The sequence below is a fragment of the Channa argus genome, chromosome 15 (genome assembly GCF_033026475.1).
Source record: "Channa argus isolate prfri chromosome 15, Channa argus male v1.0, whole genome shotgun sequence".
NCBI lineage: Eukaryota > Metazoa > Chordata > Actinopteri > Anabantiformes > Channidae > Channa > Channa argus.
Window position 1 is genome coordinate 2,112,571 of NC_090211.1, and position 24,805 is coordinate 2,137,375.

Here is a 24,805-nt window from a genome sequence, read left to right on the forward strand (position 1 = left end):
GAGAAATAGCTGCCAGTGATGGCGTTTAAAACTGAGTTCACCTTGGCCTGTAAGAATCTCTTGGAAATGGCTACTGATAAAATCATCACATTAATCGATCATGATGATAATCATCAGTTGCAGCTTCAGTAGAAACACAGTACTGTCAGCTACACCGTTCACTGTAACAGAGTGGCTAATAGTTCATGTCAAACAAAGGTGCTCAGGAGAATAATCAGGTGTGATCGTACTGTACCAATAACAATTCAATTCTATTCAATTCAACTTTATTCATATAGCGCCAATTCACAACAAAGTCACCTCAGGGCACTTTACAGAAGGTAGACAGTAGAGAGGAAACCTCCAGCAGAACCAGGCTCAGGGTGGACGGCCAACTGCATTGACCGTTTGGGGTGAGTGGAAAGTGAAGAGAGAAAAGAACAGAGCAACAAAAAGCAACAACAAAACCTCGGGCAGGTTGGTAGGACCAGTAGCTGCACACTGGAAGAGACACAACTTCAAAGCTGGGGACACCTGCAGAAAGGGACAGAGAGAGGGAGACAGAGGAGGACAAAGACAACTACGGGAGAGAACACACAGAGTTAATGACATACAGTGGTGACAATTGCGGGGTGAGAGGAGAGGAGAGAGGGTCAAGAGGAGGAAAGGAGCTCAGTGCATCGGGGGGTGGGTCCCCCAGCAGTCTAAGCCTATAGCAGCATAACTATAACTAACTATAAGCTTCATCAAAGAGGAAGGTTTTAAGCCTAGACTTAAAAGTAGAGAGGGTGTCTGCTTCCCGAATTTGAACTGGGAGCTGGTTCCACAGGAGAGGAGCTTGATAGCTAAAGGCTCTACCTCCCATTCTACTTTTGGAAATTCTGTGAACCACAAGTAGACCTGCATTCTGAGAGCGAAGTGATCTACTGGGATGATATGGTGCTATGAGGTCTTCTATATATGATGGAGCCTGACCATTCAGAGCTGATCAGAGATGATCAAAGTACACAAAAGTAATACTCATGTAAAAGTGCAAGTATTTCCCTAAAATACTCCACCACCATTTACAAATACCACTTTGAATTTGATACTTACGTTAAATACATGCTTTGAAATGCAATAGAAGTACAAAAGTACACCTATTTCAAATGTTTTAAAAACAGTGTTGAATGTTACTATGTTTATAACAAAGATGCAAAGGTGAGAATTATGGTGAAGAAAACTTAAACTAGTAGTTAGTGAACATTTCAGGCCAAAGTTACTTATCAGCTTGGTGTGGAACAAAACCAGCACAGCTGGTAAAGTTTGTGTACTGACAGGAATTTACAGTTATTGAAAACATTATGTCATTTTTTATTAAGAGTAAATATCTGCAGAGAGTGACTATTAACTAATAAGGTAAAATAATGGTAGTGAAGTAAAAGTACAATTTCCTCTGAATTGTAGGTGGAGTAAAAACAAAGTACCCAAAAAATTTTACTTAAGCACAATACTTGAGCAAATGTCACTACCACCTCTAACTACTAACAAAAAGTCGCCTTTCTTGAACCTTATGTTTCTTTTTTCTTTTTAATCAGCCACACGTTGTGTTTTGGGCTGTAATTCTTCTGTTGACCACTAGATGTCCTCCTTCATCTCGTGACCCCTTCATGATGACAGCTGCTGGCTCAGCTGCGGACAGGGACCGTGTTGTTGTCTGTCTGGAGCACACGTCCACGCACGCGCGCACACCGAGCGTAATGACCACGCCCCTCTTATGAATAATTCATTCCCTCCCGTGCACCGGAGGAGACTCGTGCCTCCGGGCTCTTTGGACGTCAGCTCGTGCTCACCAGAGGTAGGAAAATAAAGGTCCTAACATCACCAACGGTTGACTGATGAAGCGACACCAATAGCCGGTAACGAATGGGGAAAAGGGAAGATTGGGAATTCGCGTCGCGCACAACGACTGCGTTGTTTTCTACCGGGAATTTACGGAGGAACACGCACCGAGGGCTTGAGAATAACCCGAGCGTGACCGACCTATTATCTGCCGGTCTGACTTTCTTCTTATCGCTGGAAATTTGAGGGGAAACGAACACTCAAGGTTGGTTTATTATGTTTCCCGTGTGTGTGTGTGTGTGTGTGTCTCTGTGTCTCTGTGTGTGCGCGCGCGCGCGCGCGAGGGAAGTGGAGGCAGATGTAGTAAGATGCTTTGTGTATCTGTGTGTGTGAGGCTTACATCCTCTGCCAGCACGGCCATAATGTCAAACAAATAACAAAGCCAGTGTAACAGCAGTCATCGCAACAATAACCTTTCAGACGCTATTCTTACTAATATTCATGTGTTTCCTGGGAATTTATCTCTTTATAATAATTTTAAACACCCTGGATGGTAGCAAATCTATTTGAAAACATAATATTACAGACTGCTGGATACTGTCTAGCACAGCTTATTGCTTGCTGACAGGGGAAATAACAATTCAGACTTTAATAAAAGGGGGCATAGAATAAATAAGAAGTGTGAAAATGATTTGACTTTTTCTGCCCTTTTTTTTTTTTGCTCTGGTTTCTCACACATTTTGGGACACATTTTTAAATTCCTGTTGTTTGCACTAGACTGGATGTGTGTTTGAGCCAGCTGGTGGATAATAGTTGTTTTGGCAAGAATCCTTTGTGTGGCCATGATGGAATTATGTCTTACAACTGTGTCAATTATTAATATACATCATTGTGCAGTCTCTATCTATTCATGTAGCAGACAGATAATGTTACTGTGTCCCCCTCTGGCCACCTTTTACTAGTATTGGTGGCTACTAGAAATGTTCATGCAATGTTTGCAATTATTTGAAAGATAAAGGTTCCTGCACTTTTAGCCACAAATAATTGTAATAATTTATACAAGATTTGATTAAACCCGCATCACCAAATGAGTTGGGCACTCTGAACCTTATTTGCATCGGTTGCTAAATTTGATGGGCATCAGTCAGTGCTATAAACACATCGTGGCATCATAGTCCCTCACAGTAAGGTAGCATTCTGCAACAACTTGGAAATATGCTATAAAGGCCTTCAGATTTCCATTTTGCACTGCGTACCCCATCCTCCTCGATGCTTTGTTACATGTTTCTTCTCCTTGCTTTAGTCACTTTCAGACTAGCAGCTGATACTAATGCAGTCTGATGCTACAGTACAGTCCTGTAACACATCCTCCTTAGTGAAGGTGATAATATTAAGTTTTTTCTTATGTCAGAAAGATGTGTCATTCTGGAAACACTGCCACCTAAATATGCTGCATTATACAAAGAAGTATCCTCATCAAAATAAATGGGGTCAACCAAATAATAGGAACACCTGTCAGTATTTCGCAATACAAGTCAAAAGCTAGTCATCTAGCTACAGTAGCTATTCACTGAGGCTTCATTAAGGCATGAAGTGAACTTCAGCTGTCTGTTTTTCTAAAAACTGTGGATACAATTTTGGCAGAATGCAGAGAACAGTCTCTCTCAGTTATTTCTTTGTAATATTCATAGTATCCTTTTAGCCTCTGTCTGCCTTCTTTCCCTAGACAGTGGCACTACAGATGGGTGTAATCCCATGTTAATCTGCCTAACCCTGTAGTTCTTGTCTGGATTAACATGACTGATTAAAAGCTCCCCCTCTATGTCAGTCATTAGATTAATTAGATCACTTGCAGAGTAGGACTATGCTAATTAAAAGAATACAAAACTTTGTTAAGTGCTGTGGTGATTAACTATGACAGTATATTTATTGCATTGCACTTCACAAATTCAGCATTAAAGGGCAACTTCACCAATTTTCAAGTCTAAATCAGGGTGTAAATGTGCTTTAATGCTTTAAATCTTCCCTCTGACTTCCCTACATCAAAATATTTCTCTGCTCCAGTTCCTCCTCCAAATCAACTTGAGGAGTCTTTCATTATTTGGAGTTCAGATAATGTCATCTGGAGGAACTCTGGAAAAGCAGGTTGACCATGATTACAAACTTTATAGTGTGAGCAACTAGATAACATAATGTGAACCGAAGGTTCTTCCAAGTGATGTCATCTGGAGGCCTTTTTAAGCTAGAGGCAGAGAGATATTTTACTATAGGGAAGTCAGGAGGAAGTTTAATTGCATTTATTTACACATACTACTTAAACTCGTATTACTTAAACGTGCATGTTTTTTGGACTTTGCCTGAGTGTGAACATCATTCTGACTTCTCAGAAATGGCCAGCACACAAATTAATGTCCCGGATCATTTTCCATGCGTGTGAACCACCTGACTGGTGTCCTTGATGATCTTTTGAGCTTTTCGTTTTGCAGTGGAAAATGTATGGCATTATTCAGCAGTTTGGAGTCCATTTGCCATGCAGCAGTGTAATGTATCCTAACAGGATGCTCCCACTGTGGGAGTGATAAAGGTTACAAGAGGAAGCATAGAGAGAATAATAATCTATTAGTAAAGATGTTTTGTCAGTCCAATGTTAACCCCTGGGCAGTGATGTATAATAATGTGTTTAATCATTGTCAGTATGTATATGACCAATGTTATAACTGTATAAACCAAAGTAATAAATTATCCTGCCAAACTTAGATTATCCTCTACATGCTATATTCTCTATGACGAGCAGCTTAAAATACCTTGAATTTCACGGCACTTACATTTTTATTGGATTTACTGGGATGTAGTACTGAATCCAGTTGTTTGCCCTCTGGCTGTTGTCTGCAAAGCTCTTTTTAAGCATTTGGATGTTTCTTTTTTTAAGGGTTTTTAACTTCTCTTACATGAGGTTTTCTGCTCCTCCATAAAATTAGTCTCCAAAAACAACCTGCTCGCTGGATAAGTGTTATTATATTAAAATACATTTCCACAGAAATGGAAACAGGGTGGGTCGAGACCCCATGCGCACCGTGGCGGACAAACAGACCAGTCATAAAGTTCCGCTGTTAGGACAGTGGAACTTCTGATTGCAGTCCAAACAAAGATATTCTCAATAACAATACTTTGATAAAGCCTAAATTCACTCAGTAAAATCACATTCTGCCCTGTGCCGTGCTTGTTAAAATCCAAAACATGCACAACCAGACTTTAACCAAGATGAGTGGGAAAGGGAGTCCTTGTCCTGTGAGGTTAAGGTCTTGGTTACGAGTAAAGTGGTTTCCAAAGAGTAGACAGGTTTCATGAGGGGGAAGATAGTTCCAGTGAAAAGAGTAATTGTTATTATCTGTCGTTGTGGAATATCCAGAGTAACAATGATGCACTGTTTTTAAAAAAAGAAATTTTAATGCCGTATTGAACTCCAGCTAAATTACACCTTCATTGCCATGGTGTAATTTCAGGAACTGAAATCTGAATGTAATTGAAACACCATGATTGCCAGATAACACTAGGGAGACATTGTGTCAAGGATAATACTATGAATTCTTAAATGTTATAAATATACAGGCCTGTACCCAGGCTGGAGCCAATCCCAGCTCTCATTAGGTGAGAGGCAGGATACACCCTGGACAGGTCACCAGTCTTGGGCAACACAGAGAGACATACACAGTCAGACAACCATTCACACATTCATTAATCCATTCATACTCAAATTTACACCTACGGACAATTTAGAGTCACCAGTTAACCTAGCGTGCATGTTTTTAGACTGTGGGAGGAAACTTGAGTACCCAAGGGAAACCTACGCAAGCATTATTATAAAAAGTCAGAGTAAAAATGTTGCCACAGCTTTGATTGTGGTTGGCTCTATATCAGCATGACTTCACCACATAAACGCGGATTCAGTTTGTTGGACAGCATTCAGGTTAATAATCCATGTAGCCACAGACAAAATTAATTAATTAATATACAGTAGGTACTGCTGTTGTGCATGTATGTAATTGTGCTTGCTGTGTGTGGTGACCACAGCCATTTAATAAACAACAGTAAGTTGTCATTTGTTTAAATTAATTCAGAAACACTGCTGTCCTTTAGTATTACATTACATAAGGTCGTGCAACTGACACCACTCCACTCGTTTGGTGCCCCTAGCACTTTACCTGGTTACAATAAGCTGGTGAGTGGTGTTTGTCTGTTAGATGTATAATCAGCAAACAGCCTGTCCACACAGTGCTTCTCAGATGTTTCGGTGTCATTGTTTTCCTATCAGCAAGCCTTTGCTTACTGGTGTCTTCACTGATGCAACGTATATCAATAGGGCGTGCAGTAGGCCAAAGCTATTGGATTTTAAAATGACTTCAGTCAGTCTGCATAGACTGTACTTTTTGGATTGAAACAGCTCTTATATTGATGAGTTTACTGGATATTTAATTATTTCCCTAAAAAGAAAAACAAAAAACAGCTCTGGTCCACACTATATCAATGTTTGAGCCAGAGTGTGCCACATCCAAGTAAAAACCAATTCAATTCAATTCAATTCAACTTTATTTATATAGCGCCAATTTACAACAAAGTCATCTCAAGGCACTTTACAGAATAAAGTCCAGACTACACAAGTATGTAGAAGCAACCCAACAAATCCCCCATGAGCAAGCCCTAGGCAAGAGTGGAGAGGAAAAACTCCCTTTAATGGGAGAAACCTCCAGCAGAACCAGGCTCAGGGTGGACGGACATCTGCCTTGACAGGTTGGGGTGAGTGGAAAGTGAAGAGGGAAAAGTATAATAACTGTATAGAGAAAAGCTAGTTCAGGTTGAGTGAGCAGTTTTAACTATAAGCTTTATCAAAAAGGAAGGTTTTAAGCCTAATCTTAAAAGTAGAGAGGGTGTCTGCTCCCCGAATTGGATTGGAACGCACTGATAAAGTTTAACCTAGTTTGTTTCCACACACAAGATGTTCATGTTTATGTGAGCAATGTGCCACAGGGGGTCACCAGTGTAGAGTCACTTATTCTTTTAAACTTCTACTGAGTGCAAAAGTGAAATATGTTTACGCCATGAAAGGTAAAAGGTGAGCATATCAGTTGGGCCTTTGTTTGTTTATCTACAGGAACTTCTTTTACACACAAATGCACACACACACAAGCACTTCCTGTATGTGGCAAGTTGTGGGAGTCCTGAGCGATTGCAGGAAGTTGGGATTGGCTCCTCTGAGGAAGACAGATAAGAGGCTGGCTGTGTGTGTGTGTGTGTGTGTGTGTGCGTCTGTGTTCAGCTAAAGGCAAGGCCATCTTGCAAATAACGAACATACATACTGACTCACAACGAGGCTTATAGCCAAACAAACCAGCTCTGTATGTTTGCTCGGGGTTTAGTGTGTGTGCAGGTGTATTCCTGAATAAGTTGTTTGAATAAGTTGTGTGAGTGGCAGTGGTAATTTCCTCTGCGTAGCGCAAACAGCAGCTCTTTGTGTGGCTGGTAAAAAGGGAAATCCCTCAGAGGTGTTAAGGAAAAGGGGAATCAGCCAGCTCAAACTCTTGGTTGACCTAAAGAAGAATCAGGATGAAAAATACTCACTAACATACCTTGATCATGATACAGTCCCCATGGAATAATACCAGTGATGTTGCTTCATAAATAGACATCAGCCCTGATACACAAACAATAGTAATTATTATCTTGGAACAGGTTAAGCCAGTAGAATCATTTGAATGAAATTTGCATTTTTTTTACAGCTGTGGTAAAAAAAACTTTTATACTAGTTCGCCACCGTTACTGGACGAAATTGTGGAGTGATATCCTGTCTTTACTTAGATTACTTAAAAACTGCAACCAAGACATTCAGTTGACATTACATTTTACACCTTAAACGTAATCTTGTCACTGCTCCCTAGTAAACAACTCTACAATGGTGATTTGGGTTGAATCTCTAATATATAAACATGTACTGTCAGTTTAAATTAGGAAGTTACCTGCTGTCTCCCACCTAAAAATCCTGTTTTGACACCTACATGTCAACTCCCACCTCGACTTTGTCTGTCATTGAAATATATAACCAACAGACGTGTGGTTCAGATATGTCACCGACAGTCACTCTTGCCTCTGTCCTATTTCCTCTGGCTGCTAGATGGAAGATAGGTCACTTACTCTATCATAATTGACCTATTCCATTTTGTTATGCTGCAGCCTGATACAGTTGTTAAAATGTTTTGCTCATTGTACTTCAGTGAAAATCTGTGTAATGACAAACTAAAAACCAAATTTTAGAAACCAAAAATTAAAAAGATCAAAATCTAAGTATGTCCTCATGACACTACAGACATTACTCAACTGTGTGTCTAAGATGTGGAATTGAAATACATTTGACTTAGATGTTTATTGAGATAATCCAAGTTAAACACATAAATGGCTCCACCATGATAGAGTGGTTAGTCCTGCCAGCTCACACCTAGAAGGTTGCGGGTTCGTGTCCCCAGCTGACCATGGCCCTTCTCTGTGGAGTTTGCATGTTTTCCCTTGCGTGGGGAGACCCTGGTTTCCTCCCACAGTCCAAAGACATGCATGTTACCCCACCTCTCACCCTATGACAGCTGGGATAGACTCTAGCCCCCTTCCAGCTTTACACAGGATAAGCGGTTACAGATATGAATGAATGGATAAAAACATAAGAACATTAAATAAATTATTTAAAATTATTAAAGAACTTGGTTTGACTTTGTTTTCTTTTGGACAGGTTTGTGAACTGTATGGTGATACCTTGATTTAAGAACACAATATAAAAGAATACTGTTATCTACAGATAGAATCAAGCTAAGCACTAAGGATATAGCTAAAGTGTTGTTCTCCATCTTTCCTGTTAGTCTCAAATTTGGACCAAACTCTTCTGTTTGTGTGTTTATAGCAGAAAAGTTAGAGGAGATCAGAGGGAGCAGTAACTAAGGACAGATGGTGTGTGTTTTTTACACACGTTCACATGAATGAGCTTCTCGCTGTGTCAGCACTGAGTCACATTTACTGGCTACAGACGACCACAAGTGACTCAGATCAGACTCCTCATTTCCCTCAAGATCTGTCTCATAGAGTAGAATAGGATCTTTTTATTGCCATTGTGCAACAAAATTTAAATGCAATCCTTAGCTGTCAGATAAAATAAAAACGATAAATAAATAAAAAAAAAAGATAAATACATCCAACGACACACACAAGACATTGCACTGTAAGTCTGGCACAGTGAGTTTTGCAAAAATGTTCAGGTTTTGTTTTAATTTTTCTGAACCATCTGCCCGAGGGCAGTAGTTCAAAGTGAGAGTTACCAGGATGAGGTGGGTCCCTGACGATGTCCTGGGCTCTCCTGAGGCAGCAAAATCTAGATATAGATATTCCAAAAGTGGGTGAGGGCAGCCAATAATCTTCTGGGCTGTGGTGATTACCCTCTGGTGCGCCTTCCTTTCTGCAGCTATGCAACTGGAAAACCACACATAGATGCAGTAGGTCACTATGGTCCCTACGGAGCAAAGTGTAACGGACACAGGCAGTTTATGTGTAATGGGTTTTTTTTAGAGTATTCTCAGGAAGTGCAGTCTTTGTTGTACCTTCTTGATGGCAGCAGTGGTGTTGGTGCTCCAGGACAGGTTGTACTCTATGTAGATGCCCAGGAACCAGATGTCGGAAATCCTTTCCACACTTTTTCACTGAAGTACAGAAGCTGGATATTAGTTTTTGTCTTTCTAGTCTATGATCAGCTCTTTAGTCTTCAGGTTGTTGTCTATATGCAACAGACAGACAGCTGCTTCACCTCACCGCACTATGCCAACTCATCTGCCCCAGTAATGAGCCCCACCACTTTGGTGCCATCAGCAAACTTGATTATGGTGTTGCTGGAGTGGGCAGGGGTTCAGTCATGTGCGTCTAGGGCTTAGGTTAGGGGGCTCAGCATGCAGATCTGGAGGATGCCAGGGCTGGGCCTGCGAAAGAAATGTGGATGCCTACTCTCTTGTCTAGAGTCAAGAAGTCCTTCATCCAGAAGCAGATATATTGTTTCAGCATTGCCACTGTCATGTGCACATGCGCCATGTGCAATATCAAGTGAGGCAAATTAATGAGCCTATTTAAATATTACAAACATTATTATAAACATTATAAATGTTACTTTGTCGACATTGTGAGCTAAAAAATGTATTAAAGTACTTTATTTCTCCCTCCAAAATAACTTAAGAAGGGTAGTCACAGTTCTCACCTGATTATGTTTTGTGCACAGAAATCAGTTGCCTAACCAGTGTTGGACGAATGGACGTGCTACGAAAATGTTGTTCGTTGAGCACACAAATCTTTTTTAGTGAATGTTCCTTCATCTATTAGCAGCCGTGGCCTCCCTGATAGCTCCCTTTGGGCTGGTTCTCCCAGCACTGCATTGTACCCCATCACCAGAACGAAATGCAATGTTCCTTTCCTTGAACCAACACTACACATATTTTGTTAGCCAGGGTTTCTGTTAGAATAGACCCAGATGCTCTTGTTCACAGTGACAGTAGTCGTGTAGTACTTAATATACCACAGGACAGCTTTTGTGTACTGCTCCGGGTCCTTATGTTCAAATATATTTCAGTTTGTTGATTTGAAGCAGTCCCGCAGCTGATTAGAGGCCCCCTCTGGCAGTGTTTTAACAGTTCTGGATGTAGTAAGGCCACTTTTCTTGAGGGGGATAATTAAGAGCAAGGACACACATGGTCTGCCTGGCCTAGGTGTGGTAGCGGCGAAGCCTTAAAGGCGTGTTTGATGTTTGAGTAGACCTTGTTCAGTGTATTTGCTTCCTTAGTGACACAGTTAACATGCTAATGGAATTTAGGGAGCACTGCCTTTAAATCAGCATGTGCCTGCCTACAGTCTTAATACTGGTACATTAGCTGTTTACATAAAGGCAAAGCCCCATTATTCTGATCTTTCCACTGTCCCTGTTCCTGTCTTATAAGTGTATTGCGCAACCTGCTAGCTCATAATATTGTTTTTTTTAAACTGTAGTTTCTGTTCTTTCGTCTTATTAGTGAAAGATCTTGTGATGGTGAGGAAAGCGATTTGTGTGGCTTCCTTCGTAACCTCACCCGCACGTCAGCTCTACAGCCTCACTTTGGCCTCCTCCCCCTGCGTCATCTTTAGGATGTTTCGCCATTTGTTGTTTTCTATGTTTGTGGTTGAGCACATAATTTTTATTTTTTAATTTACCTTATTCTGCTAAAGTTACTATTCCAGTTGCAATTTACATTGTAGTTTGGCATATCACATTTGACTGTACTGCACTTTAGCATAAATTATTTAATTTTCCGATTCAGATTTTTAAACACATTCTGACACTCAGTAAGTTCAAATAGTAAAAGTAGTAAAAATAGACATTTGGTAAAGTGTGTGTGTGTGTGTGTGTGTGTGTGTGTGTGTGTGTGTGTGTGTGTGTGTGTGTGTGTGTGTTGGATGCAGTCTTGGCTTTTTAGACTCAATCCCATCATTCACGATTGCTTGTCATGAAAGATTAACACTGTGACACATTAGCATGGCTAAGCTAACCACTGCTGTCTATCTATGAAACAGCAGGACATCAGCTGCAGCTATCCAGAAGCATGTGATGGACTCTGTCTCAGACAGATTATAAGATTATTCATAGACTAGTCATGCAGATAGTTGTGGTTTTATTTGCTGAGGGTTTAGGATACAATTTTTTTTATTTTTTTTTTTACCAGAAATGAATACTGAATTAGATCCCGATAATACTGTATGCATCTCTTCAAGAATTTATTGAAAAAATGAACACATAGTGTTGTTTGTCAAAAACAGTGTCAGACTGATTGTTCTGTGCCTGAATGACTTGTTCTCTTGTGGATATAAACACACACACACACACACACACACACACACACACACACACACACACACACACACACACCAAACTATAGCACATACATGTAATGTAATGAGAGAGAACAAGAGAATGCAGATACAAGAGACTTTAATTGTAAGGGAACATAGTGCAATGGGACTCGCTGTTCCTGCAATCGTCAATAAGTCCTCTAGGAATCCACATTAATATTTGTGAAAACTTTATTGAATTCGTTCTACACATATCTTGGGTCTTGTTCACAGGTGATAGTAAAATGGAGCACGAGATTGACAGGTGGATTGGTGCTGTCCAGAACTGTCACCTATTGAAAATATTTGGAGTGAAAATTTTAGCAAAGAAGTCTCTAAACTGTTGAGCAATTGAAAAACTAAAGTAATTGTGACTTTAACATTTTTCACAAGAACAGAAAAGGGTCTATATACTGCAAATTAGGTTTCCCTCAACTTTACCATTAACTGCTGAACCGAAAGCTGGAGACTAGGTGTCCATTCCAGTTTCGTGGGAGTGAGAGTCTGTATCCTGAAGTCCTGGATGAGATGCATAGTTTTTTCAGTTTTCAAGTCTAAGTCATTCTTCCTCCAGAGGACTGTGACATTTAGCAAGTGTCATTTTTTTTCTCTAGAGGGTTGTGTCATTACATTGAGTATGAGATTGTGCCCCAGCATGGTCCAGCCGTCGTGTGTACTGTAACAACAGAAATAGACTCACATAGGAACCTTTAGGGGGTTGCTGCGCTCACTGGGAGCTCAGCTCATGTCATTTTACAGAGCCCCACCACCTTTACACTTACTGGTTATAATAACTTTGCATGACATCAGCTATAAAAAAACAAGTTATCTCTTAGTAGCTTGTGGATTAAATGCTGTCTGCATTTAGCCAGAGACTGTTTTTAAAGATAATGCTCCACTATTTAACACTTTTATGCAATTTAATATGTACTGAGTGATATCATGGTGTATTCGGAGTTTCATCAGACCGTAGAATCCATAGGGGGACAGGGGCACCATCTTGTGGGTTATACACGCAACAGTGTGAATCAACAGCACACTGAAACATCAAGCTTTTTCTTCTTCAGTATTTTTTTCACTTTTGTAAACTGAACACACTTATATTAAAAACTAAATTACAAAGTGTAGAATTGGGAATAATAGCTTGTATTAAATGTGTCTTTTGTTGCATCCACACATCTTTTGTTTTGAAATCCCACTTTGGACTCTAACAATAGAGTGTTCTGGAGGCTATGACTGGAGGAAAGTAATAACGATGCTGCTGTAAACATCAGTGGTCAATAGAGGGGGACAGAGGTCAGCAGTTAGTCATAGTGTTTTAAATGTGAATGACTGGTATGTTTTTAATGACAGCCTGAGATATTTGGCTTAGTCACGTCACACTCTCTGACTATGCACAGACGCACTTTGGCCTCTGATATCATTAAAATCCTCTGTGTCACAGTCACAAAGACACACACATGTTCTGATTTGTGTGGATGTGGTAGAATACTAAGTTTCTGTTCAAATGGATAAATGCTGATGAGTAATTGACTTTAGGAGAAAGAGATAAAATTTGGAATGTAGTTTTTAGCTCCTGTTGATTCCATAGTAAAGAGGTCAATAAAATCTGATTAAACTAAGATTTAGTATTTTAGATTAGGGCTTGCTATTGGTTTCATTTAAATACTGTCTGGGAAACTGCTACAAATCAAGGTTTCAATAAAATGAGGTAGAGAACAAAAACACAGAAAATAGGTGTAAAGTCTGTTTGAATTCTGGCTCTTAATTTATAAGTCTTATAAGTTAAGGATGTGCAGTTATTTTCTTTTCTGAATGTGAGAGTGTTAGGTTGTGTGCATGTAAGTATGTTTAGCTATCATAAGGACAACAACTGTGGGGTATGTGTTAGCTTAAAATTTCGGACATATAACTAATTTTGTTAATAAAATGTTTGTGCTGTAAGTAGGGTGGGAACTGACAGGACCCATCCAAATTTAGTTATCATGTTAGGATTAGGGAAGGGATCAGTTGGGCTGATGGCATATTGATACAATTTGGCCACTTTGGATATTTCTACACCGAACAGATAAATAGACAGCTGGAGCACTGAAAGGTCTGATTTGTTTAGTGGTCATAGGAGAATGACATTTTGACCCATGCAGTTGGTCTTCCCCGGAGTCGACCTTGAGGGACACATGAGATACCAAAAAAAAACTGCAAAAACCTAAATATATATTGGGTTCAAATATGAAATACAATTTTCGTGTTGGGATTGGGAATAAATCCAGCATTTTGTCCTCAAGGTGGATTCAAACAGAAACTTTGGCCCAAATCATACTCTAACTGTTACTTTTATTAGCATTTTACCATTAGCTAATGATGAAATAGCTTTGAAAGTCAGTGAACCATCACATGCAATTAAAATGTTATAAAAAATTATCTTTGGCACTGAAAATACAGAAAAGATGTTTGACTAAAGAGGAAATTATTGCAGTTTCTTACATAGTTTTTGAAGTGTGTAATTAGGCACAGGAGATGTGCTGTGTTTACTGGACACATGACACCCCATATGCAATGTCCTGTAGCCTTTAACACCACATAGAAGCATACACTATCAGAGCCAACAGGGTTAATACGCATTCTCATCAATAGCAGCGACAGACGGTTGCCTAGCAACAGTATTATCAGGCAATTTGGGTGTGTTCAAGAGTCACACTGTAGTATATCAAGAAGACGGGGTGTATGTGCATGTGTGTGTGAAGAATAATCCCACTTTTTCTGTGAGACAAATGGGATATTCGGTAGACTCAAACAGCAAAACGCTCATAAATATGTGTAGATAAAACAAGCTTAGTAATCAGACTGTGATTCTGTAAGCTGAAAATTCTTTAAGATTCATTTAGGCGTAGGGTGGTTGCCCACAGAATTCTTCGATATCATAGGTTCTTATACTTTTCAGACCGTGTACCTCTATGTGTGTGCAGCACTGTGGTGGTGCGGTTTGGCTGCTGCCTCATAGCTAGAAGGTCCCCAACACAAATGGAGCTTGATTGTTCTCCCTGTGCTTGTGTGGGTTTCTTCCTGGTACCTCGGTTCTGAATGGGATAAGCAGTTAAGATAATGGATGGATGGATGGTATCACTGCGTGTCAATCCAAGTTTCTCAAGTATAACTTGTACAACAAAGTACAACAGGGCCAAATTAAATTACCCTCGGAAATAGCAAAGTAAGGCTAATTTCTTAATAGAAAAATATACTTATTTATTTACTTGACCGTGAACAAAAACATTCAGCAAACTAGTGTTTGCGCTAGCAGCTTGCTCTCTTGTTGTCTTTTTATCTTATTGACTGTTGTTTCCCTTCTGTCTGTACATTACAGCAATAGGAGGGATGAAAAGTGGACTGTGAGATTTGTTTACAATCATGAATAGGAAATAGGTTCTGGCCCTGATCAGAGGGAGTGTTGCAAAACATAGGATGCAATATACTTCCTTTTTTGTTGAAACGTATACAGTTTTAAAAATAAAGAGTAGCTTCCTTCACTTACCACTACCTGCATATCTATTTAAACATCCATCATTTTAAAATGTTTTGGCAGAGTAAAATATGCTGGAAACAATAAACAGACCCTCAGGATTGTACATCATGCAATTCAGTATGTGTTATTAAAGAGTAAAAAGTCTCTTGACTAAAGAGGTTGTTAACTTGGTGGTAGAATGCTCATTAGCTTGAATGCTAATGGAACAATAATTGCACATTGTCGGATCCAGTCTTATAACGGTCTGTAAATATGGTTCTGTATTACTCTGTTGATTGATACTGATACTTGATGTCAGGCTATAATAAGCATGATGTATGAAAGGGAATTATTATTAAGGAGTTAAATGTCTCTCTCTCTCTCTCTCTCTCTCTCTCTCTCTTCTCAGGGAAGTCTGTGTGAGACGTGTTGTGAGTAAGCATGTTCCGAAACAGCCTAAAGATGCTTCTGGGAGGCAAAAGCCGCAAAAACAACAACAGCGGTCAGTATCTCTGTTTAATCATGTATTTTGGCATCTTGTAATATTCATGTTCATGAGATGTGCTTTTCATAGTCTGGTACTACACATGCAATCATGATAGAAGCTCTTTATGTTCTTATTGTGGTTCCCATGATTTACAATGACTTCTTTCAGTCTCGAAAGTCTCTTCTCACCCCCCTTCTCTTTTTCTAAAGGTGGCAGTGGCATTGAGTCAGAGGCATCAGAGGGCAGAATGATGGAGGGGTTCAGTCGCTCGCTTCCCTCCTCTCCCCTTCTAAACCTTAGGCTGAGCAAAAGAACAGGTAGGGTCTACCTATGCACTCACCTCACCAGACAATAAACATGTCAAAAACGCCAATGTGTCGAAAGTTAAACACAATAATGTACATCCAAATAGCACATTCAAGACAGCAAACACGGAAGGAGACAGAAAAGAAACAAGCAGATGAACTGTTGCTGACTAACGTTAGCAAAAATGGCTCCTTACACAGTATACAGTCACAGTTGAACCACAGACAACACCTGATTGGTTATGTCAAAATGCAACGCATAAACTTGAACAATACTGCTGCCTATCAACACCCACCCATCCAAAGCACTATCCATGCTAGATCACTAAACTTAAATTCTTTTCAACTTCTGCCAGTGCGGAGGACTAAATAGCCACAACAATAAAACTTTAAGGAACAGAAAAACAAAAAAACACATAAATGTGATCTTAGCTTGAAATATGCTGATATGAAGCACTAATGTTTTGTATAACCTACTGATTTCCTTACCTGGATTCTGATTGGTAATGCAGGATGATTGCTGTTGTTATGTCAGTCTGTATAATGTCGCACCATGTCAGCATGAATACAAAGTTTTTATATCAAACTGGAGAGGCCAATTGTAAGAAAGGCTATATTTTATTTTTTATTTGGAAAATGGGCAAAGTTGGAAAGGTTTGAAGTGTTTGAGGAAGTGACTGTAGCTAGACTTCCAAGGACCAAAGGATCAGTTGTTTGACTCCCAGTCCTTTCTGGCTATGTGCCAAAGTCTCTTTGAGCAAGACACTGAACCCCAAGTTGCTCCCGGTGGGTCAGGTGAGCACCTTGCATGGCAGAATGCTTTATCGGTATGTAAGTTTGTGCGTGTGTGAATGAGAAGCAACATTGTAAAGCATTATTTAAGCAGACCATTTACCATTTGCCGTAGGATTCTTTGGTGATTAGTCCCTATTGTAGTTTCACCATGTCATGGGATAATCGCATCGGAAGCCGAACAGGAATATCTTACTGATGGAGGCTAGACTCTGGTTCAAAGGGAAAATAGAATCAAAGGGAAACCAGCATTAGAAAAGTTTCTCTCTTTCTCCCTCTCACAGGCACTCATACAGCTGTGACCTGTTACGTTGTGTCTGCCAGTAGAGAGGGGTGGGTTTGACCTGTGACCCTACATTTGATCGTCCTGGTGCGCTTAAGTGAGAGAGAAAACACAGCGCTGTAACCCAAACCCCTTGCCAAACTCTCCTCTCCTCTCCTTTCATCTCTTCTCTTCTCCTCTCCGTTTTTCCCCTCCTCCTCAGGATTGACTTGACACACTTATCTTAAACATTACCATGTGCAGTCTCTCTCCAGCACTCTTTCTCACTTCCTTATTACAAGTCAAGGCAACTTGACTCGTTTGTGTTCTCAAACATGCACACGTGCACACAAACTCTGATTTCATTTTATTCCTTCTTCTCCCTCTGTCTTCTGTGAAAACCGCAGTAACTATAAAATAAGCTTAACTGCAGTAAATCCATCTTGTTGTGTCCTTGTCATATGTTTATTTACATTTTTAGCTTTTGGGGCAAGGAGATTCTATTTAATGAGGGATGCACTCAGTTTACCTGCAACCTTTTTGGTTTGTTTGGCTAAAAAGTTCCTAAACCACTTAAATGCAGGAACGGCAATGGGGAAAATGGAAAAAGACACTCCTAGTGACCCACAATAGCAGCGGCATAAGCCTACTGTGACGATGCTTTTCACAATCATGACGGCAAGTCAAACACTGTCTCCGACACACTAACAGGAAGGCAGGGGTATCTTCACAACACGGCAAACATTCTCTGTTGCTAAATGTATTGGCCTCTTGTAAAGCTGTAGGTAAATACTCTTACCTAAAGCTAAATCAATATCTTTCATTGCTATCTGTAAAAAAAAATTTCTTCTTTTTACCTTTGGAATTTAGTTTCTGACTCATATTTCTTCTGACTCTTAATGCTGTTTGTGGTTCAGGTTCTTTGATATCGCGTATCGAAACATATTTTTCGAATCCAACTTTCTTATTGGAGTTTTCCCTGTGATTGCATGGGTTTGTGTCTGTCCGTGTATGTGTCTCTGTCTTGGGCCTGTAAAAGAATGGCGACCTGTTCAGGGTGCACCCATCTCTCGCCCAATGACAGCTGGCAAAGGCTCCAGCCACCTGCCACCCTGAACAGAATAACTAGTTAAAGATAATGAATGAAAGGGTGGTGAGTGGGAAATAGCTGCTAACATAACATTGATTTATCATTACCTTTTGGATTCAAAATGGTCAACGTGTTAGAATGCATTGGATTATTAATTTTATTCACTCTCTTAGTTCTATTTTTGGCTTTCACTAACTCCTTAGGGAGATGTTGGGCTTTTTTAACTACACTGGATTGACCAGGTAGCAGCTTACTGTGTCTGTCAGCTGTTTGATCCTTGAAGTGTTATACAGTAGAATTGTATTTCAATGAAAACAGCTGACTACCACAGTTGAGAATTAGGCCATGTGAGTAAACAAAATCATTAAATTTGTGGTTCGATCAGCTATATATATATATAAATATATACACATACACACACACACACACACACACACACACACACACACACACACACACACACATATATATATATATATATATATATATATATATATATATATATATATATATATATATATATATATATATATATATATATATATATATATATATATATATATATATATCTTAAAAACAACATTGTATATCAATTTTGATTTCAGTCTGGATTCTAATAGTCTATTAACTATTAGAATCTAATAGATTCCAATAGTTACTTTCAGATGTTTTGGATCTTACAAAGATAAAATAGATAAAAATATAAAAGGTATGCAGTACCTGTATTTTAGATGGGATACTATGCAGGTTATGAGGTAGTATGTTTTTTATATAAAGGAATACAATGAACACATGATCTGTAGCATACTGTATCTGTTATGTAGTGTGTCAGCTAGTAGCTAATTTATCATATTTCTGTAGACAGCCGATTCACTGTAAAACTCAATGTAAAACTTACCCACTTACCCTTGAAAAGGGTATGTCAATTAAAAAATAAGTCAGATTTTAGCAATAATTATTTTAGAAAAAAAATATTCTGGAAAGACAAACTAAACTCTTCTGTTATTAAATGAGTTTGACGTTATTGCAACATTTCTTCACAGTGCCAAGCTTCATCTGACTTTTCCTGCAGTCTTTTTCTGTCTGTGTTTTTGTTCTGTTACAAGATACTGAACTGTGTTTCTAAACTTTCCTTGCGCTTCTCAACATGTACTCAATCTATTCAGCTCCTCCCGCAATCCTTCCCTTTCTCTCCTGTGTGTGCGTGTGTGTTTTTTTAGGGGGGGTTGGAGAAGGGGAGGTTTTGATTTGCTGTACAGGCAGATGAGGGAGGTCGGCTTTCAGACCAGATATGGAGGCTCCGCTGTTGACAGAAAAACTTTTCAAAGACTTGGAAACTTTGCTTGCTTTGTTTTTGAACAAAGAAGAAATCATCTAGGAGACGATTGACCCTTTTTATCCAAAGCTTTAGTTGTTGTTCTACTTCTTTGCTGAGTTTTGAGAAGGTTCTACCTGTGAATAAAAAGCAGGGCATTTTTGGGGCTAAAAAGGACAATAACCAGTGGAGTACATTGTCCAGATCTGCTTGGCGAGTTGCGGTAAAGTTTAAAAGCATGCAGATACTAGTTTTAGCACTGCACGTAACTACGTTGTTTTACTGAAACGAGTGTTCAGTGTTCACTTTTTTGCATTTTGCTTGTTAACTGCAGTCATTCTGCTTCAAAAGCTGGAATACCTCTAGTGTTCTTTCTTGTCCTGGAGAGCCTCTTGCTCTTCTTATCTCTTCATTTCAACCTCTTTCACCTTACTCTCCTTCTCTCTTTTGTGTACTCTGTGACAAAGAGGAGCTCAGGACCAAAGAAAAGAGGTCTTGGCAGTGATGTCATCATGTTCATTTCAATTTTCACCAGCAAAGTTTAAACAATACTCTGAACCAATCAAAATCCTTGCTGCCAGCAAGCTATGGACTGTACCGCAACTATTTTAAAAGCAAGTGCCCGCTCAAGACCCAAGTGGTGTCGACATGAGCGGTGCTCCATCCGTCGTCCATGGAGACATTCGTACGGGAGCAGTTGTGGCGGGGATGGCATGGCAGCAGGGGTCGTTAGCCACGCCTCCTCCCTCCTGCAGCGTTTGCTGTTTTATATCTGCTGTTGTTCGGCCCACGAGGACAGCTCTGAGCTGTGTCGGGATTGGGCAGATCATACCGTCGATGAAGCACATAGAGGAGGAAGACAGAGAGGAGAGCATGAAGGTGAGGGTGAAGGACACAAAAATTCTGCAGATAGATTTCTACTAATTCATGCTCACAATCTACATGGTAGGAGCCTAGTTCAAGGATAAAAACTCCCACACAGTGTCTCACTTAAACTGAAATGTTATTTAATCACAGTGTGTTGATCAGTTTGACCCCAACCAGCTAAATACAGAAAACACTACATCAGTCCACCTCTAAACCAGAAAGCTACACACAATTATCTAATTGGAGAAATACAGTAATCAGATCTGTGACCAGGATTACATTGACTAAACACTCATCTTCATTTGTTAGTGTTAAGCCCTAAAACATCATTATCATGTATCTATATTATTGCATTTTTGTTTTGGTATCTTCACCTAAGTTGATGTCTAGTGGAAAAATCAGAAATTCATCCATTTTTATGATGACTCCCTTAGTATGTCCCTGAAAAAACAGGAACGTATGTAATCCCCTCTGGAACTTTTGTATGCTACCGCATATTCTGTACACATACAGTGTGGACAACATTATTATCAAGTAAGGGGTTTATTGTTGTAATCAAAGTTAGGATTCTAAAACATTTCATCAATTACAAGGAGTATGGACTCCAAGTCCCTGGGACAACTGAGGGGCTTTGCAAAGACATGTTACCTTAGCAGCAGAAACACTTCAACTGGAACAATCAGAAGATTGAAAAGCATTAATAGAGCTTCACAGCAGTAGGAGACCAGCTTGGAGTACATCCAGAATACATTTAAAGACATGGGAATGGAAAACAACATCAAAACACATAAAGTTTGATTTAAAAAAATCGATTTTAAAAAAGTGAAAGCAGAAAATTGATGGAAGACAAACATTTTAATTGACTGGAATGCAGAAAACTGAGAAGAAAACTGGAGTGAACCCGATGACAGATGAACCTAAGGATAGCCTCCCGAGTGGTGGCTTGAATATTGACTGGTTTTAATTATTCATTTCTACAGTGGGATTTGTGTCAACCTACAAGAATTTATTAAACCATGGAAAGGGTTAAAGGTGCAACATGCAACTTTTAGGAGTCAAGCTAGTTGTAGTATGAGACTCGAAGCTCCAAGTCATACATTATGTCAAATACTGACTCTGTGTCAGAGCTTTTCATGTTTGGTCATGTCACTTTCTCTTATTGATTAAAGGATCAACCTCATGAAAAAACCCAGTATATCAAAGTATGTGTCACAGGAGGCATTGACCAAACACCAAGCACCTCCAAACAATAAGATAAATTATAGTGCATATCTCTACTACAACATATTTAAAAAATAAAAAACCTTACCGTGGCCTTAAACCTCAACCTGTATTGATAATCTTCTTTTTAAAATACAATTATTAAAAATCAATCTGAAATCTTGTAAAGAAATATCCAGATCCTTAATATATTATTTTGTAGCTTCACAGCTTCAAGTCCACTAGCACGTTTTGGGCAGATTACCCCATTGTTTCTGGAGGACCCTGTCAAACTCCATTACATCGGATAGCACTTTTAGGTTTCAATAGCGTTTAAGTCTGGGCTTTAGCTATCCCACACAAAGTCAGTCTGGTGAAATATGAACTGTTGCTCCAGCCACACATTGTGTGCACCCTGAAGCAGGTTTTCCTCAAGGACCCCACTGTATTTGGCAAAATTCCATTAAGTCTTGTCCCTGCAGTAGAGAGGGCCTCACAAGGCTTTTCGACTGCCACCATTATGCACCTATATAGCTACCAAGGGATACTATTAGCAGGCAATGAACAGTGCAATACTCGACCTACAAACATTTTAAAGTCATCGTACCTCAACCTTTTCTAAAATAATGTCATAATATATACTGGTTTCAGAAAGGATTTAAAACTTTTTGCAACATAATTAAACATTCTTAAATCATCTTAAATCTTGAATTTAGGAAAGTATCCGGATGTTTTAATTACAAAAGTATCTCGATGTTTAATTTAGTACTTATTGCTTACAGTGCAGGGCACTTAACTGCAGCAACTCAGGTTCAAGTCCAGCTGGGAATGTTTGCTGCATGTCATACCCCCTATCCACTCCTATGTTTTGTGTCCACTTGAAACTGCTGAATAAAGGAAAAATGGCCAAAAAGAAAACTTACAAAATGTTTTAAAAGGAAGACAAATATACATTTTAGTGTTCAAAGGTCAAGGTCATTGAGTACTCACAACTGTCCTATCTTGTCAACACAATTTATCTGGAACACCTGGAGAGAATTTCATTAAATCTGGCACAAACGTCCACTTGCACTCATGGATGAAGTGATAAGAATGTAGAGTCTGGATAGACTGTTTGGTGGAGTTATACAGCTATTAGGCTCTAATACTAGTTAATTTGCTGCTTTAGTAAGAGGTTGTGGATTCAAATCCTGTCTAAAGCATTCATGCTTTTTTCCTTGCTATATAAATAAGACCTAACATAAAACTAGAACTGAATCAATATGGAAAGGCAGGAACAAGAAAAAGGAAGGTAGGTAGGAAATAGCACGATAGGGAAGAAAGGAAGAAATGAAAAAAGAATTAAGAAAGAAAGAGAGGCAAATCATGTGAAGGGGATGAAAGAAAAGGAGGACTGAAAGGAAAGATGTACTGACAGAGTTACAAGCTACAGTAGTTAGTTAAATAGAATGGAAAAGTCTGTGCTCCTTGTATCTGATCTTTCCATTTTATTTTTCTTCTTCTAAAAATGACTCACGCACCCTGTCATTGACTGACCACACACATATGTATGTATGTGCAAGCATACACACAGTCCTCCCAGTGTGCTTTGTGTTTGGTTTTATTTTATTTTGAGTGTGGAGTTCTTCTCTAGCATTTAGTCCTACAGTCAGCAATTTATAGCTATAATTATAGAGTGTCAGAGAAAGAGACAGAGCATATGAGCTTTTATGCTGCAGCTTACATTCTTGTGTATGTATGTGTGTGTCTGTGGGCTATACATTATGTACTGTATGTGTGTATCCACTCTTGACATATTTAGGTCATGACATTGAATATATTAACATGGAGATTAAACCTTTGTGTGTCTTTGTTGGCTGTGACACACACAGTCTGGGGTTTCCTGCCTTTTGTGTGTATGTGTTTTCAATTTGTTCTATTTTCATAATCTCTTCAGATTGGATAGCTTTAAGCCCTTTTTTCTTCCTTACTGGACAAATCCAGTTTCCTAATGTGAGAAGGTGGATATCCAGATCACCAGGAAAACTAAATTGATAGGCAGTGTTTATATTAGAAGTAGAGGGGAGGAAAAAGTAGAGGTGGTTATCATCAAGCACAGTAAATGTTGGAGGACTTACTATTGTTTGGCTTGTGTGTGCTAATTAGGCTATATTTATATTCCACTCTGCATGACAGCAAGGCTTTACTGCAAAAAATACATTGGCAAAAGTTAATATTAAAAAGTGAATTTACTTATTTTCTGTCAAAGATGAGAAAAGATTAGTTACCACTTTCATGTCTGTACAGTATGAAGCTGGCAACCTTCCTACCAGCACTTGTAAAGCTCACAGTTGTTTAGTTTTGCCTGTTTCTAGGAATTTACTGTGCCCATAATCGAGTGTATAATCCCCAGTAAAACCCCAGTATGTCATATTTATATCCTGCCACCACACAGTATGCAGAACATTATGTTTTCTTGCTAGCAGCTATGACTCTGTTAATCTGTATATCTCTGTTTCTCCCTGGCTCTCTTATTTTGGTACTCTATGATGTTACTCTGTAGCTTTGTGAGTCTGATACATTGGTACTTTGTGAATCCATAGAAACATTCTGTGAGGAAGACCACTCACAAACAGTAGTGGAAGTTTAAACCAGATGTAACCAATATGCTGCAGATTATCTGATTAGATTTTGCTATGCCTTGCTGTATAAATCTAATCCTTATTTTATACTTTTTACTTTTTTTGTTTTTAACTATTATTGTAGGAAATATTGCAATCAAATAAATTTAAGGAAACACAATTTTAAATGTACGTATTCGCTCAGATTTTAGTTGATACACAGTGGACTGTTTGTTATTTTTATTAACAGCTAATGGTAACAGCAATTCTTACTCATGTCTATGAGGGGTTGATGTACAAGTATAGAACAATGTAGATGTTTGAAAAGCATAATGGACCTTTTTCCTTTTTATTTCACTCTCGCCAGGTGAGGATGACGAATTAGGACCTCCTCCCTCAGTAGATGAGGCGGCTGATGCTCTGATGACTAGGTTGGGCTTCTTGCTGGGAGAAAAGAGCATCATTGGAGAGCCAGGGTCCCATTTCCATACTCAGGATGATGAACAGGTAAAAATAATCACACATAAATGAGCACTTACCTGTTAGTGATGCTCGACTCTATTATGCGAAAATGGTGAGTTGTTGCAGAAGTCAATCATATTTTACTTTTTAACAGGTTACTGGCTGTGAACTGAAAGCAGAGATCTACAAAATA

General features: G+C 39.1%; 1 protein-coding gene across 4 annotated transcripts in view; it reads left to right on the plus strand.

Annotated features, from left to right (window-relative positions):
* The first annotated feature begins 1,742 nt into the window (after positions 1-1,742).
* The window catches only part of LOC137099553 (protein TANC2-like), a 47,420-nt gene continuing 24,357 nt past the window's right edge, over positions 1,743-24,805 (plus strand). For 2 of the 4 annotated variants that reach the window (XM_067476543.1, XM_067476546.1), the window contains exons 1-2: positions 19,438-20,362; positions 24,518-24,657. In XM_067476543.1, the coding sequence (XP_067332644.1) occupies positions 20,071-20,362; positions 24,518-24,657 (432 nt within the window). In that variant the 5' untranslated portion in view covers positions 19,438-20,070. Of the gene's footprint in view, positions 2,066-15,641; positions 15,735-15,928; positions 16,037-19,436; positions 20,363-24,517; positions 24,658-24,805 lie in introns of those variants that run through there. The other 2 variants (XM_067476544.1, XM_067476545.1) reach the window with 2 other exon arrangements.